The sequence below is a fragment of the Podarcis filfolensis genome, assembly GCF_964270895.1.
Source record: "Podarcis filfolensis genome assembly, chromosome: 1".
In the NCBI taxonomy this organism is placed as follows: Eukaryota; Metazoa; Chordata; class Lepidosauria; order Squamata; family Lacertidae; genus Podarcis; species Podarcis filfolensis.
In genome coordinates, this window is record NC_139604.1 from 4,133,635 (window position 1) to 4,149,926 (window position 16,292).

A 16,292-nucleotide genomic window follows, 5' to 3' on the forward strand; every position below is an offset into this window, starting at 1 on the left:
CAACTACTGCCACTGTTGACAGCCTGTTGCCCCTTATATCTCCTTGAATGGGTTATGTCACAATGGTTCCTTCATCAGGTGTTTGTGAGCACGAAAATGCTGTTGGGAGTTTCAGCAATGAAGGCTCAGGCATAACACAGTTTGAAAGTCTGAACATTTCCTCTTTTTTTATTTAACAAAATTTATATACCACTTTTCTAATTTATATACAAATTATTAGGAGAGTAAGATAAAAATATACTGTAGTTGATTCACTTCTAGGCTAGTTGACATACTTTATTCCTTCTTACACTTTTTTTTAAAATAATTTTTATTAACTGGCCAATCACATCAAATTAAATCACATCACATAAATTCCAAATTACAAAGCCAAATTTTTAAATTTTGTTGGGGGAACCCATACTTCAAGATCCAAAGGGGGATTCAGATCATCTTCTTATTACTGCGTTAATGTCCAAATCAGTCCCAATCAGTCCAAACAAAATTCATAATTCTATCCAGTCTTATCTTGGTGTTTCCACATCATATCTTGTTCATATTTCTATTTTTCCTTTACGATCTCCAATGTCCCTGTTGAATACAGACTATAAAATCTATGCTGGAGTGATGGCTAATAGATTTTAAAAGACTCTAAACAAAATAATCAGCAGAGACCAGGCAGACTTCTTACCGGATAGACATATAAAAGACAATACAAGAATAATAATTGACCTTTTGGAGTATGTGGAAATGAAACCAAGTAAAAAGATGGCCATGTTATTGGTTGATGCAGAAAGAGCTTGGTTGTCAAACGCCTTGGTACTCGTACGTTTCGGCTCCCAAAAGATCAAAACCTGGAAGTTTTCCAGTTTTCGGGGAAAAAATTGGTAGCTGAATGTCCAATGCAGCTTCCGCTATTGTTTCTGGTGCGCCTGCAGCTTGGTTTCTGAACGTTTCGAAAGTCGGAACGGACTTCCAGAATGCATTCTGTTCAAAAATCAAGGTATGACTGTACTAATCTGTTATCAATGTGCATGCACTCAATTTTTTAGGCTCAGTACAAAAACTGTACACCTAGCTCATAAAAAGTGGCTTGGGCAGGGTTGGGCAAAGGGCTCTGTGGGGTGGTGAATCCTTCCGTCTGTGAGGTAGTTTTTTCTGACCTGCTTAAAGAAGCAGTTATCAAACTGCTTCTTAAAAAAACCTCTTTGGACCCGGCCACTATGGCCAACTATCGACCAGTCTCAAATCTTCCATTCCTGGGCAAGGCGACTGGGTGATTACTGATCAACTCCAGGCAAGCCTAGAGGATGTGAACCATTTAGATCCCTTCCAATTGGGATTCGGTTTCCTCACTGTGAGAAGTTACAGGGAATCAGGCAAAGCGCCTTCTCTGCAGTGGCACCCTCCCTGTGGAACGCCCTCCTATCAGATGTCAAGGAGATAAATAACTATGTCTGATGTTTTAGTATGTTTTTATATGTACTGGAAGCTGCCCAGAGTGGCTGGCTGGGGAATGATGATGATGATAAAAATAAAATAAAAATACCGGCTTAAGGATGTAAAGTTGTGGTAGAGGGAAGTCACGTGGGTGAAATATTAGTTGCGGTAAAGGTATGTCGGGGGTTTTTGTCTATGTTTGTTTTTGATGTTTATTTGTGTTTATTGTTTGTAGTGTTTGATTTGACATAACAGTTAAAAAATATAAAAAATAAAATACCTTATTATAAATACAGTACAAACAAAACATTTAAACTCTTTATTTCTTTTGCAAGTACAAGAAAAATCAGACTTATTAAAAATTAACTATAAAAAATTACTTGCATTGTAATACAACCAGAACTGCGGAATCCTGGACATTCCATTATAAAGGTATCACTTTTCACAAAATGTTCGATTGTGGAACGTCCCATAATTTTATAACAAAATAATCAAGCCAACATCACAAGCAACTTGGTACTGGCTTCCTGCAGCCATTACTGCATTACAGTTTATTAAAGGCACATATTTCCTTTTTGTATATAAACATGTCTGAGTCTCATGTTCATTAAATAACTTCATAATTTTTTAAAAAAATCTCCCTGCTTTATGAGGCAGTATTCCCAGATTCCTCAACTAGCAGCCTTTTTCTACATCTTGGGTGCCTCTTTGTTATGAGATCGGGGTTCCATAGCAGGTGGACAGATGCTGAAGATTCAGCATTTGCTCAAATCCCAAGTGATCACTACATGAAGGATTAAGGAGGATCCTCCCCACCCCCAGGTGTGATTGTACAAGAGCTTTATTAAAATTATTTATACCCTCTGATACAGCATGCTATGACTTGGGTTTCCGTCTTGCGACACACTAGATCTTTTAATATGTCAGTTAAGATACTTGGTTCTGGAGAATCCTATGTCAGTACAGTGTCTGGATAGGTGATAAATTTAAATCTATACTTCGGTTAAGAATGCAAACAGCAAAATGGCCTTCAAAATGTGAAAACCCAATGAACAGGAATAACTTGCTAATAGTTCTATCAGTTAGTAAACTGAAACCATGACAACAAAGTTTGCTTACACAAACAGCTGCCTCTTCCTGATCAATCCCAGTTACCTCTATCTCCCCCCACCCGCCCCGCCCAATATCATTCATTATTTCAATTTACACTCTCAGTGGCCTTTCTTTCCCAGGCCTGTTCTCCAAAATATGTATTCAAATACTAATTTTTAAGGTTAGACCATTATTTGCTAGAGTTCATACTGGGGTGAAAATGTACAGTGTGCATTGGGACAAATAATTTGTGGAAATAAGTTATGAAGGACTATTGACAAAAACATTTTTTGGAACAGTTCGCTTTTTCCTAAATCATTTAAAAAATGATTCTGGAGGACTCTTGGAGAAATGTTTCTATAATGTTAAATATGCTATGCACCTATAGCCTGGTGGATTCTGTTCATTCAGGATATATGGTTCCCAACAGGCATTTCGGCAATTATATGAACAAAAGACATACATTGACATGAGAAATACAGGCTGCCTCTTATGAAATGATATACAAAAAAGGTCAGCAAACATCCTGATATTTACCTGTACCCTTTCCCCATTTATTTAAATCTCTGTTTACTTCAGTAGTACACATTTCTGAACTCCGTATTGTTTATATAGGATTGCACAGAATGTTGGCAGAAAAATCTATTTCCACAAAGGCCTGGTTTAGACCATATTTTCCTCCATTCTCTCTCTCATACGTGGTGAAGAGCAAGAGTATATTGTCCTCACAGTCCACCCAACACACCGATTCCACCCTTTAGGATAGCAGCTGTCGATATATGTGGGCAATGTTTCAGGAAGGTGTATGAAAGAAGAAGAATGTCCCAGATTATGCCATGTTACATTGTATGCACTTAAGCCATAGGCAAACATTTCTCCCACATGTGGTTATCAGGTGGGAGAGGAATTCCTTCTGAGTTGGGTTAAAAAGACATAATCTCACTTCACCCAATGTGCATAGAGAGACGTTTGGGCTGGTGTATTTTGAACCAGGCCAAAATATATGGTAAACAAGAACAAAGGGGCAGGGGAATATGCAATACACATATGTGCACACATGCATGCATGCATGCAAGCACACACACACACACACACACACACACACACGGGTCTTCCACTTGAAAAGTGGGAACTTTGGATCCAAGCCATAGGCTACAGCTATTTCTTTCTGCGTGTTATATAGTTTTTTAGACTAACCATGTAAATTTTGGCATCCCCCCAAAATAAACTTGGATCTAATTACTTGGTAGCTAATCAAGTTTGGAGTTAATACTTAATGGCCAAATTACAGCACAGAAAAGTGTGTTTTGAAATTTTAAATTTAGCATTTCTCTAAGCACGTAATTGTTTTGCCATAGGCTGCTTTGCAGCTCAGCGATTTTCCAGCCATAATCAATGGTGTGAAAAGGGGGGTGCATTAAATTCAACTAATAGTTCTCACATTTTGTCTGAAGAGTCACTCTCATGGGTGACAAAAGTTTCCTTCTGAATTCACTGCGCATGTTAACGTTTCAGGCTACATTTTCATAAATATTTTCACGTACATAAATCCACGAGGGGAAAAGCAATCACTGCAGTGATAATACTGCATATGATCAGGTTAAAGCACATGGTTATTATAACCAACCACTGAAAGATTAAGATATTCGTATATGTTCTCATTATTAAAGTGCAGATACCCACCCTGATAGTAAGTGCTTGAACTATAATAGAATTAAAGCACTTTTCCACAATAGGATAGAGCGCTTGTCTCAAGGAAGACTGTTCCTTGGCTAGCCAAACTGAGGCAACTCCATTCTATTCGGTAAGATACAAGGTTTGTTTAGACCCGGGGAGTCAGCTGAAAACCCCTACACTGATGGAGAGTGCTGCTTCAGGTTTACGATTCTTAGCCATCTTTTTTTCAGAGTAATGATCATTCTGCACACAGTCAGGCTTCTGGCTACTGGAAAACAAAAAGCAGATACACTATTAAAGTTATCAAGTATTAGAAATATATGCAAGGCAAGCTTGAGTCTGGAACACAAAGCTCCTTAAAGCTGGGGTGAGTAACAGGATCTGGCTGGAAGGACCACAGCTTGAGGTTGACCACAGCAGGCTATTTTGATGGGCATTTCTACTGAGGAGAAATGTGGAATAGTATCTTGATGAACTGCTCTGGGAGGTGAATCATAGAAATCCATTGCAAATAAATTCTTTCTGCAGGGTTTTTCTTTATTGCACATTTGTAATATGCAAACCCTGAAGTGTATATAATTAGTATCCTAAATGTGCTGTAAAACACATAAACATGAATCCTGTATTAGAAAATTGGGCAGAATCCCAGCATATCATAGTGGATAAATGAGTTCATTTCCAAAAAGGCAAGGTCACTACAGATCAATGGGTTGGATAAAAACAGCCTGTTCTGCTCCTCAGTTGATGCCATAGAAGCATTCCTTCAAACCCAGAGTTCAAACAAAAATAGACCAGCACATTCATGTGGTGTTAGTTAATGCTGGCTATGATTAACTTTAACTAGATCAGATCCTATAATACGGTGGTTTAAAATTTCATTTTTCAATTATTCACATTCTTTCAAAATCAATTTTATTACCTTGCAGCAGACCAAATGTGCAAACAAGTACAACTGAATAGCCCTTGAATTTATGGCATTAAAATCTAAATCATAATTCATCCTACTAACTTTTGAGATAATACTTTGTTGTAATTAAATCTTTCATTTGACTCATTGAACATCATATGGAAATAGCGCTGAGTTCTTTTCTAGCCCTGCATATTCCCTGATGCCAAACTGGTCATTGCCCAACAATGCAAGCAAGTAGATGCTTTACAATAATCATTTGTAACCCTAACATCTTTTCTAGACCATGCTGTTGTCTTGAATAACACATGTTTTGGAGAGAGTGAGACAACAACCAGAGTTACATTGTTCTAGAACAGATGTATGTGCAGTCAACAGAAATGTGAAACCTTTCTATATAACAAGGGCTTCTTCGTTTTGATAACAGGCCTCTTTTCCAATTGCCTATTCAAATTCTACATAAAATAATCCAACCACCACATTTGAGGACACAACTGGATTCATTTTACTGCTTTCTATGTTTAGACAATTTATATGGGCTTCTTGCTGAGAGAAAGGCATGGTATAAAGTCTATAAAAAACTAAGATATACCTTGTTTTTTCCATAGCAAGTTGCTTCTGCATTTGTTTTCCAATATCATCTTTCATGGTACTGAAGTCTTTACTGTCATCAAGCAGGAGATTCTGTTGTGCAAATTAATGAAATAATTGTGAAAACAATTCCTAAAAGTATTCTCCTTATAAAGGCAGATACATTTTTACAAGTGGTATTTTTTACTAATGACATTAAACTGCATTAAGTAATGTTATTAAGAATTAAAGTTCTTCACTATTCTTTTTTCTTTTGTTTGTAGAAATACATGACCTTCATGCAAAAAAATTCTTGCGAAAGCACTTTCCTCAGTTGGAAAGGAGGACAAAACCACCCCACAGCGCTTATTTATAAAACTTCTATCCTGCTTTATCAGATCAAAATCTCTTAACACAGCTGGAAGTTATAAGCAGAATAGGAATGCCCCTGACAGAAATGGGGAGTGATGGAAAACCAGATCTCCCAAAAGAAAAATCTCAGATTGTAAGTAAAACAAAAGATAGGCTACCATAAATGAACTGGCCTCATTATCTACGGATGCAAGATACACCAAAACACAATTTAAAAGCACATAATTTAGGGCCTCAAAAGCATTGTACACTTCTGCACACATTCACCTAGATTTTGTAATTCACAGCTTATTAAATCTGGGTTGTATGGAGATTCAACATTGTGGAGCTTTCTCTTTTCCAACTTTGCCTGCAGCAACTTGTACTCCCTGAAAAGCCTCTTTCAGCGGTTCATGAAAACCTGCTAAAACTTGTGGGCTCTGTTATCTGGGGATGCAGTGGTGGTGGTGGAGAAATCTCTTGGAATTAAGCAGAGGAATTTTGTTGATAAATCAGTTTATTTACCTTCACACCAATAATATCTCCATCCTTCAGATTGTAGGGGCTTAATTGTAAACTGTCACCTTTCTTCTTCTTTTTTCGCTTTGAAACTTGCTGTGTCTGAATGCAAATGAGAACTAACATGAAAAAAGCATCATAAACTAACAGAGGTTACTTGTGATTTTGGTGCAGAGAGTGAGAATATTTTATATTCCCTATATTTCCAGGTAAAAAATAAAGCATGTTTTCACAACTGAAAGGTAATTTAAAAATTTAAAAACAAAAACTGATTAGGGGTGAAGATATATGGCTTTGCTAAAAAAAAAAGTCCTCAATAAACTTCTAAGGATAAATATTAATATTTATTGCTAAGTGTAAATGCTTCCCTGCTTAGGAGCACTAGAAAGAGATTACGTTCTCCATCTTGAGCTTTTGCAAAACAAAAATCCTTGTGCAATGGGATTTTGTTTCTCTATTCCACACCTCCAGCCCACTGGGCACCCCAAAATCTGCTTCAGAGGGGTGCCCAACCCCCCAGAACAGGTTCGGGGATGTGGGGTGAAGCAGAGGAGAGGAGATGAAGCTCAAGTCTCACTTCATGAGCAGAAATCCACTCACACCACATTGGATCTCATCCACTGTCATTTTCCATGTCACAAACATTAAGCACACACACGCTTGTGCGTGTGTGTGTGAGAGAGAGGGGGGGGTAATTTTAACACATACAAATGGGGGAGGGGAGATACATTTTGCCCCCCTGTAAAATGTGCCACTTCCCATTTTAGTGGGGGTTTTCAGCGTTTGCCCATTTGCTTTGTAATCTTATCACATACACAAATATGAGGATGAGGATGACAGCATCACATTAAAAGCCAGTGTAGTGTAGCAGTTAGATTGTTAAGTCTAGGACTGATGAGACTCCGGGAGATACCATTGAAGCTCACAGGGTGACCTTGGGCTAGTCACTGTCTTTATCCTGCCGCACAGTTTTGTTTTGAGAATAAAACACGTTCTCTGCCTCAAGCTCCTTGGAAAAGGGGCAGGACATAAATGTAATAAAATATACAGTATAAGGTAAATGACCCCTGGACAATTAAGTCCAGTCAAAGGGGACTATGGGGTGTGGCGCTCGTCTCACTTTTCAGGCCGAGGGAGCCGGCGTTTGTCCGCAGACAGCTTTCCAGGTCATGTGGCCAGCAGGACTAAACCAGTTCTGGTGCAACGGAACACCTTGACGGAAACCAGAGCGCATGAAAACACCGGTTACCTTCCCGCCGCAGCGGTACCTATTTATCTACAGTGGTACCTCGGGTTACATACGTTTCAGGTTACAGACTCTGCTAACCCAGAAATAGTACCTTGGGTTAAGAACTTTGCTTCAGGATGAGGAAAGAAATTGCGTGGCGGCCGCCATTAGGTAAAGTGGTACCTCAGGTTAAGAAGAGTTTCAGGTTAAGAACAGACCTCCAGAAAGAATTAAGTTCTTAACCCAAGGTACCACTGTACTTGCACTTTGACATGCTTTCGAACTGCTAGATTGGCAGGAGCTGGGACCGAGCAACGGGAGCTCACCCCGTCGCGGGGATTTGAACCGCCGACCTTCTGATCAGCAAGCCCAAGAGGCTCAGTGGTTTAGACCACAGCGCCACCCACTTATCACTGACAGGATGAGACTACCTCAAGAAGAAAGCCAGGGTTTTTTTGGTGTGTTTTTTTTTTTAAAAAAGAAGTGGTGCCAAAGCTATAAACCAGGGAAAGAGATAAGGCAGTGAATTACCATATTTACTTGAATGTAAAGCGTCCTTTTTTTGCCAAATTACGGTATGAAAATTAGGGATTCAATGGCACATTACATTTGAATAAATACAGTATGTTAATTTTCCTTGACTGTTCCCATCACCTAATCTTAACTTTTTACCCCTACATTGTGAATCTTTTCTCTCTCTTTTTTGGTGCATTATTGCTTTCTTACAAAAAGAAAAACAACCCCTATACAACTACTAATTACCATGATGAGGATGACACAACAATTCAAAGAGGAGCTGGCTGCGTCTGCCAGTGTGTGCCTAGAGTGCCTTGCTTGCCCTGTTTCCTGGTGCTCTGCTCCCTGAGCCCAGTAGGGGCAGTCCTTACCCACTGCACTACTCTGCTCTCTTCCTTCATCTCTCCCCCTTCATCTCTCCCTCTCCAGCCCAGATCGCAGCTGCTCTCCTTCTTCCTTTCCCTCCTTCCTTCCTTCTTTTCCCTTCCCGACCAGAGAGAAGGGAAGAGGGATCAGATGGAAGAAAGAATATAATGTGCACCCGTTTTTGACAAATGACGTTGCGAAATTTAGGGTACACATTAAATTCAATGGCGCATTACGTTTAGGTAAGTACAGTAGTGTCAGTCAGCACAAAGAACAGGTAAGATCAATATTAAAAGAACTTATCCCGTTTCTCTCTCTTTCAACCCTTCCTGTGTTAAATGTCATTGTTACACAGGCATCTTTTATTTAGATAATGTGAAATGTCAATTCAAAGAATTGTTGACAATATTGCTCCATGTCTCTGGCATCTCTTAGCTTACCCAACTACATATTGGTATCCATTCAAACTTCTCAGGAGAATATTTAGCAATTTCAATTTGCTCTGCTGGTAATGAATAGTATGAAGCAATTCTTTGTCTCAATGCACATGCTGTACACTCTTTGGAGATATCCCATACCAAATCCACAGGATGGTAATAATCTCTTTCCCCTGGTATGCCCATCTGCACTCGCAGAAGCAAATCCTTTGGTCTGTAATAAGAAACATACACAATGCAATTAACATTCTCAAAATATATGTCTACATTAATGTCACAGAGAATCCATAGATTCCCTACTCTTTTTTTAAAAAAGTACTATAGAAGGAAAATTCAGAATAATTGGGATTTGAAAGAAATATTTTACAAGGTTTTCTAAAACCTGTTTTGATGAATTGTGGCTGAATAGCTTACCCAAGATTTTCTTCCTTGTGTAAAGGCTCTATACAAATTTCCACTCTGTTTCCTAGTTTGAATTTACTGAAAAAGAAACATAGTAAATATTTTAAATTCAGAATAGGAAAGGCAGGATATAAATAATTTTTTAAAAAATACAAGTTCCACACTTAGAAGCTGGATTTTGAAATATCATAGACTGTCAATTTAACTGTTGCCAGAACTACACAAGGTAGTTAGAAATCCTCTACCTAATTTATACAGACAGAACAGATTACCTTCCTGAAAAGAATTAATCAAAAAGAAGTCTAGGCCACAATCAATGATGCTTAGTTTGTTTTAATTGCTTACGATAGTAAAGAACAACTGAATGAATGCTTGCAGGACAACCACACACATGCCTACTGAAAAGTAAAACCCACTGAAAACTTTCTTTTAGGAAAATGGATTTCAGCCTCAAAGTATGTGAATCATAATCCCACCAAATTCAAAGTGATTTACTCTTAGTTAAGTGTGTAGGATTGCAGTGTTACTTAAAAATACAGCGGTGCCTTGCAAGACAAAATTAATTCGTTCCGCGAGTCTTTTCATCTTGCGATGTTTTTCGTCTTGCGAAGCACGGTCCGTCGCAACTGCGCCTCTTCAAGCGGCTTTAACAAAAAAGCGAACAAACTCGCAAGACGTTTTCGTCTTGCGAAGCAAGCCCATAGGGAAAATCGTCTTGTGAAGCAACGCAAAAACCGAAAAACCCTTTCGTCTTGCGCATTTTTCGTCTTGCGAGGCATTCGTCTTGCGAGGCACCACTGTAATGGTAAAAATATATTGCATTAACATTTATTTAACTGAATGTTATACATAGAAACCTACTGGAGTTGCTGCTTATTGTTTCGTAAAAGCCTGCAAGGGCACTTATTTTCCATTGTCCAAACACGGAGAAACTCAGGTAGTGGAATACTAAACTCTTCAGAGAATGGCAAAGTCATCACCTGAAAAGAAAAGTACTTTGCTAGCAATTTTAGAATAAATGTTAGTTTAAGCTCAGAAAACTAGTAATTTTCTAACTTGCAGGACTACAAATGTAAGCATAATTTTTAACCACCACATCACATTTCTTTTAATAACTTTACTATTTCCCCCAATATTCTTGAAATGCAATGTTGTAGAGGATCCTAGGGAATTTTTTATTTTCTGATAAAATCTACATCACATAAAATCTTCAAAAGATAATTCCCCACACTGCAACCTCTATATGCAGTGCTACTGGGAGCAGATCTCAGACTTATACCCACTCTATTTTTATGCATAAAGCTTAACACCAGAATCAGGTGGAACAATGCTTATTTGAGCATGGAAACTTCGGTACACAACTGGCTTTCATGTTACTTTCTAGTTACAAGGAAGGGCAGAGGAAGGTGTACTAGTCCAAAACCCTCCCCCAATCATCTCAGTGTGTAGAGGCTCATAGAGGCTCCTTTACTAATCCACTAGTCTCACCAAACAACTGTTGTCTCTGGGATGTAACACAGGCCTGGTTCACCCGTAATGTAAATGAGTAGCAGGCCATTGCAGGCTGCTCAACAGTTTCTACAGCATTTCTCCCCTGCTCCTGCTACACTGCAGAAAAAGAAACCGGAGTCTTGACTTGTTGTGTTGCCTAAAACTGGCTCATGGCTTGTTTCATCTGAACATGGCTTTGTTTGTTTGGACGAAACTAATCACAAACTGGGGTTTGGGCAACCCCCCTCCTGCCATGCCACAGGCCAGAATCTGTTGTCCAAACGGGGCTTATGGTTTCTGTTCTCCAAACAATTTATAGTGATAAGCCAAGATCAGAACTTTTTAACATTTATGATTCGATTGGAGAAAAACTCATTCATATTAAAACATAGTTTGTATTAAACTATGTCTTAACTGGGCTACAGCCAATTTTCCATGTCAATGCAGTGAAATCTCAATGAAAGTTGTATGTCTTGGTTTTTCCCCCCTTTAAGAATTCGATTACTGTTCAGGAACTTAGTGGCAGAGCACGCAAAAGACCTTGGGAAGGTGTCCAGGATTAAACCTATTAAAAAGGGTTTCAGATAGCAAAATTGAGAAAAAGCACTGTCTGAGATCTTAGAAAGCTGCTGTCAGTTGAAGAAGGCAGTTCTGGACTAGATGGAGCAATGGCCTGATTCATTATGAAACAACTGTTTATGCTCATGTTTCACCTCACCTAAAAGTTTCCCGTTAGTTAATTTCACAAATATTATCACCAACCTCTTACACCCCACACACGAAGGACACATACACAAAAACCATTAATAAAGGAACTCGTGTCAAAATGCAGAGTGGTTCTTGCGATACTGCATATTCTGCATTCACATACAGAAATTGTAATTCTGATGAAAGTGTAACATGAGTCTTGCAGCTAAGGACACATGAAACAGATGACAAACTGCTAGGAGTGGATATTAGGAAGTGTCTCAAAAGTCCCTGGTTGTACTTACCACTGAAAATGGCATCTAAGCAAATGCCATATCAGAACATACTGGAGACAGAGGAAAGGAAATAAAAAATATATATTAATAGATCTTACTTAATGAGTAGATTTGTCTTCGCTTAACAAAATGTAATATCTAACCTGCATCTTTAGGTCTTCCAGGAAAGCGTCTCCTGAGATTTCTATATCACCCACATAACATAGGTCAACTTCACTTTGTAGAAATGTTGGTGTATCTTTAAAGAACATCAAGAGTCAGAGTTTAATTAAATTTAGAGTTCTTCAGTTACACAATTAGTAAAACATGAATTGTGTTATCAATAACTAAACTAAAATGGAGCTCCAAGCTCTGTGCTCTCCCTCACCTAATTAAAAGAGAAATAAATAGCCCTATCTCAGTGCCTTACAAGGGCTTCCCCTGTTTCTTTTTAAGTGTCTGGTCCAAGAAATGATTATTTACACTGAACTTCAAAAAATAATTAATAATAATAATAATTCAGATACAAACTCTTGCTGACATGGTGATATGGGGGTGGCTAAATAGCTACTTCCAGGGCTGAAAATATATTTAGTTTTAGTTTTTGTTTGTTTGTTTGTATTGCTTGGAGACTTATAACTTACCTCCAGATGTGGACAGTTCCAGAGCTTCCATTTTTTTGCAGACAGAGTTTCCTTGGTCTTGCCTGTTCCTTTTGTGCCTTGACTGAGAGAAGGCTTTGTACCACCAGACAGACACTTTCAGGAACCCCTTTGGGAATTAATGAAAAATATTCTATAATTTACTGCTACAAGGAAACAAAAAATGTGGGCTTTAGAACAGATACTAATTGTAATACTTCTGAATAAAGGATTAAACAAAAACAATGCAGAGTGCTCAGTGGTCTATGATTTGCAGATAAATCCCAATGTCCTGCCCCAGGTTGAGGGGTGGAGCGTTAGGATGGCACACAGTCGTCTCTCCCCCAGCCTTTATTGAAAATAATCATTTTTTTCAGATTTAACTACCAGGTTTTCTCTGGGAAAACTGATTACATTACTTCAGCATGCTGCTGTCACTGCTATGCTGAAACTGAAAGGCCAGCTTCCTAAATACTACACTTTAATACAAAAAATGCTATTTCACCTTTGGCGGAAGATTCCCCTCAGCAACATTCAGTATATCCCCACTGCAGACATTTAGTTCTTTTAGTGTGGCAGCCTGAGGGAAAAAAAGTAAACATGTAAGAGAATACAGAAAACGCAAAAGATAGCAATGTTTTATCCATAAGGGGAAAAACCCTCCAAAGTTTTTTTCAGCAATGGGAAATCCTCTGCCCCAAGACTGCCCCCCACCCCCCGACGACTCAGGTGTACCAACATGGCTGCAAAGGAACAACTGGGAACCCTAAAATGTGTTCCTGATTGTTCCTTGGCAAATGGGGCATGTATTTATAGTGCTTGTTGGGGTGTCTGGTATCTTCTCTCTCTTCCAAAATAGATGTTGGCTTATATTACAGGTGTAAGTTCTGTATTATTTTATTAATACGATTGCTACAAGTCATTGGTTAGAACAATACACCTAAGAGAAAAAAGGGCACCAAATGCAAACCCCTCTGGGATTACTTTCCACTCAGGAAATTCCAATCCGAGATCCTGAGTGGAGCTGATTCTTGTCAAAAGTGAGGTTTCAAAGTCAGTGCCAATCAGCTGATTATCAGGGACTTCAAGTCCTGCTTGGATTGGCTAGGATTTCTCTTTACTGCCTTGTGAAGGTAGACTGGGCCACCTGACTCAGGGTGGTGTTAGGTGATTAACAGGTGGGCCTGCTGGAGGTGAGAAAGCTGAGCATCCAGGTCACTGCCAGGTTCTGTTCCCACCCACTGACTAGATGCTGTTGCTGTGAGGTCAACATGTACTCAGTTCCATGATGGAAATTGCAGGCTAGGTCCCATACAGCCATCCTATGGTTCTGGAATAAACCCTAGAATCATAGAATAGAATCATAGAATCATAGAGTTGGAAGAGACCACAAGGGCCATCGAGTCCAACCCCCTGCCAAGCAGGAAACACCATCAGAGCACTCCTGACATATGGTTGTCAAGCCTCTGCTTAAAGACCTCCAAAGAAGGAGACTCCACCACACTCCTTGGCAGCAAATTCCACTGTCAAACAGCTCTTACTGTCAGGAAGTTCTTCCTAATGTTTAGGTGGAATCTTCTTTCTTGTAGTTTGGAACCATTGCTCCGTGTCCGCTTCTCTGGAGCAGCAGAAAACAACCTTTCTCCCTCCTCTATGTGACATCCTTTTCTATATTTGAACATGGCTATCATATCACCCCTTAACCTCCTCTTCTCCAGGCTAAACATGCCCAGCTCCCTTAGCCGTTCCTCATAAGGCATCGTTTCCAGGCCTTTGACCATTTTGGTTGCCCTCCTCTGGACACGTTCCAGTTTGTCAGTGTCCTTCTTGAACTGTGGTGCCCAGAACTGGACACAGTACTCCAGGTGAGGTCTGACTAGAGCAGAATACAGTGGCACTATTACTTCCCTTGATCTAGATGCTATACTCCTATTGATGCAGCCCAGAATTGCATTGGCTTTTTTAGCTGCCGCGTCACACTGTTGGCTCATGTCAAGTTTGTGGTCAACCAAGACTCCTAGATCCTTTTCACATGTACTGCTCTCAAGCCAGGTGTCACCCATCTTGTATTTGTGCCTCTCATTTTTTTTGCCCAAGTGCAATACTTTACATTTCTCCCTGTTAAAATTCATCTTGTTTGTTTTGGCCCAGTTCTCAAGGTCGTTTTGAAGTGTGATCCTGTCCTCTGGGGTGTTAGCCACCCCTCCCAGTTTGGTGTCATCTGCAAATTTGATCAGGATGCCCTTGAGTCCATCATCCAAGTCGTTGATAAAGATGTTGAATAAGACCGGGCCCAAGACAGAACCCTGTGGCACCCCACTAGTCACTCTTCTCCAGGATGAAGAGGAACCATTGATGAGCACCCTTTGGGTTCGGTCAGTCAGCCAGTTACAAATCCACTGAGTGGTAGCATAGTCAAGACCGCATTTTACCAGCTTCTTTACAAGAATATCATGGGGCACCTTGTCAAATGCCTTGCTGAAATCAAGGTAGGCTACATCCACTACGTTCCCTTCATCTACCAGGCTTGTAATTCTGTCAAAAAATAAGATCAGGTTAGTTACTGGGACAACCAAAGGGTCACCAAAAATGTGGCAAACTTTCCCATGGTCTGAGAAAACACCGTCTGACTTGTATTCCAGATCTGATCCACATCTTAAAGAAAATACACAGATTCCTGGGTAAGAAGATTGCAGAAGTAATGAGAAACATTGTAGCCTTTATCTTGGCAAAGCCAGGGATTGATTTTGGATGCTGTATTACAGCATCCTCAACCTCGGCCCTCCAGATGTTGTGATACTACAATTCCCATCATCCCATCATCCCATGTTGTGAGACTACAATTCCCATCATCTCTGACCACTGGTCCTGCTAGCTAGGGATCATGGGAGTTGTAGGCCAAAAACATCTGGAGGGCTGAGGCTGAGGAAGCCTGCTGTATTAGGTAAAATAGTCAATTGAAGTCATATATGGTAGTATTACTTAATGGTTAATACTACTCATTACTTTTCAGAGGGGCTAACTTAACCTGCAATTTCCATCTTGGAACCAAGTCTACATGCTGATTTCATGGTTACAAGATACACGGTAACTTACATTTCCTACTTTTCTTTTCATTTCAGTTTTCCTTCTTGCACTACATCCTGCTCTATGTAATATTTTGCCTGACAAAGAGTTCTAGAAAGCCTGAAAGTTTGCCACATTTTTGGTGACCCTTTGGTTGTCCCAGTAACAGTATTACCCACCTGTGTACAAAAGGAAGGAGTGCACCTAACCAAAGCTCACACAAGAAAAAATAAATAAAAAGAAGGGAGGGGAATGTAAGCAGTATACCCCGTCTGCCTAGAGCAGAATCTCAACGCCATTTTTAAATAACTGATTTCCAATTTGTAAAGGGCACTAAAAGTATTGAAGTAGTAATGGGTTAAATAATGGGGCTACAGTTGCACATGTATTTTGGACTAACAAGTATGTTCACAGGAGCTATAACCTTTATACAGTATTTACAAAGTCCTATAGAAGTAATATCAAAAGGAATACTTATGTAAATGAATGTAAAAAATGAATGTAAAAAATTAGCTTTTTTACTTCCTCACTTAACGCATCCCCAGCTTCATAGCACCAGTCAATCTTTCTCAAGTGCCAGTTGTCCCCTGCAAAAGAAACCAGGAAATCATCAAAGTGAAACATAAAAAATAACAAGAGTCACATCAC

General features: G+C 39.4%; 1 protein-coding gene and 1 long non-coding RNA gene across 8 annotated transcripts in view; one reads left to right on the forward strand and one right to left on the reverse strand.

The window, feature by feature from the left end:
* Positions 1–1,710: 1,710 nt before the first annotated feature.
* USP40 (ubiquitin specific peptidase 40) overlaps positions 1,711–16,292 on the reverse strand; it is a 53,065-nt gene continuing 38,483 nt past the window's right edge. For 4 of the 7 annotated variants that reach the window (XM_083626515.1, XM_083626514.1, XM_083626516.1 and 1 more), the window contains exons 23-32: positions 16,167–16,231; positions 13,084–13,158; positions 12,582–12,708; positions 12,102–12,196; positions 10,346–10,464; positions 9,497–9,562; positions 9,086–9,296; positions 6,542–6,637; positions 5,688–5,779; positions 1,711–4,456 (exon numbers count right to left, since the gene is read on the reverse strand). In XM_083626515.1, the coding sequence (XP_083482641.1) occupies positions 4,348–4,456; positions 5,688–5,779; positions 6,542–6,637; positions 9,086–9,296; positions 9,497–9,562; positions 10,346–10,464; positions 12,102–12,196; positions 12,582–12,708; positions 13,084–13,158; positions 16,167–16,231 (1,055 nt within the window). In that variant the 3' untranslated portion in view covers positions 1,711–4,347. Of the gene's footprint in view, positions 4,457–5,687; positions 5,780–6,541; positions 6,638–9,085; positions 9,297–9,496; positions 9,563–10,345; positions 10,465–11,967; positions 12,009–12,101; positions 12,197–12,581; positions 12,709–13,083; positions 13,159–16,166; positions 16,232–16,292 lie in introns of all 7 variants that reach the window. The other 3 variants (XR_014551320.1, XR_014551321.1, XM_083626517.1) reach the window with 2 other exon arrangements.
* LOC310743599 overlaps positions 10,019–16,292 on the forward strand; it is a 265,247-nt gene continuing 258,973 nt past the window's right edge. The window contains exon 1 of the long non-coding RNA XR_014539112.1: positions 10,019–10,283. This is a non-coding gene — a long non-coding RNA (uncharacterized lncRNA). The remainder of the gene's footprint in view (positions 10,284–16,292) is intronic.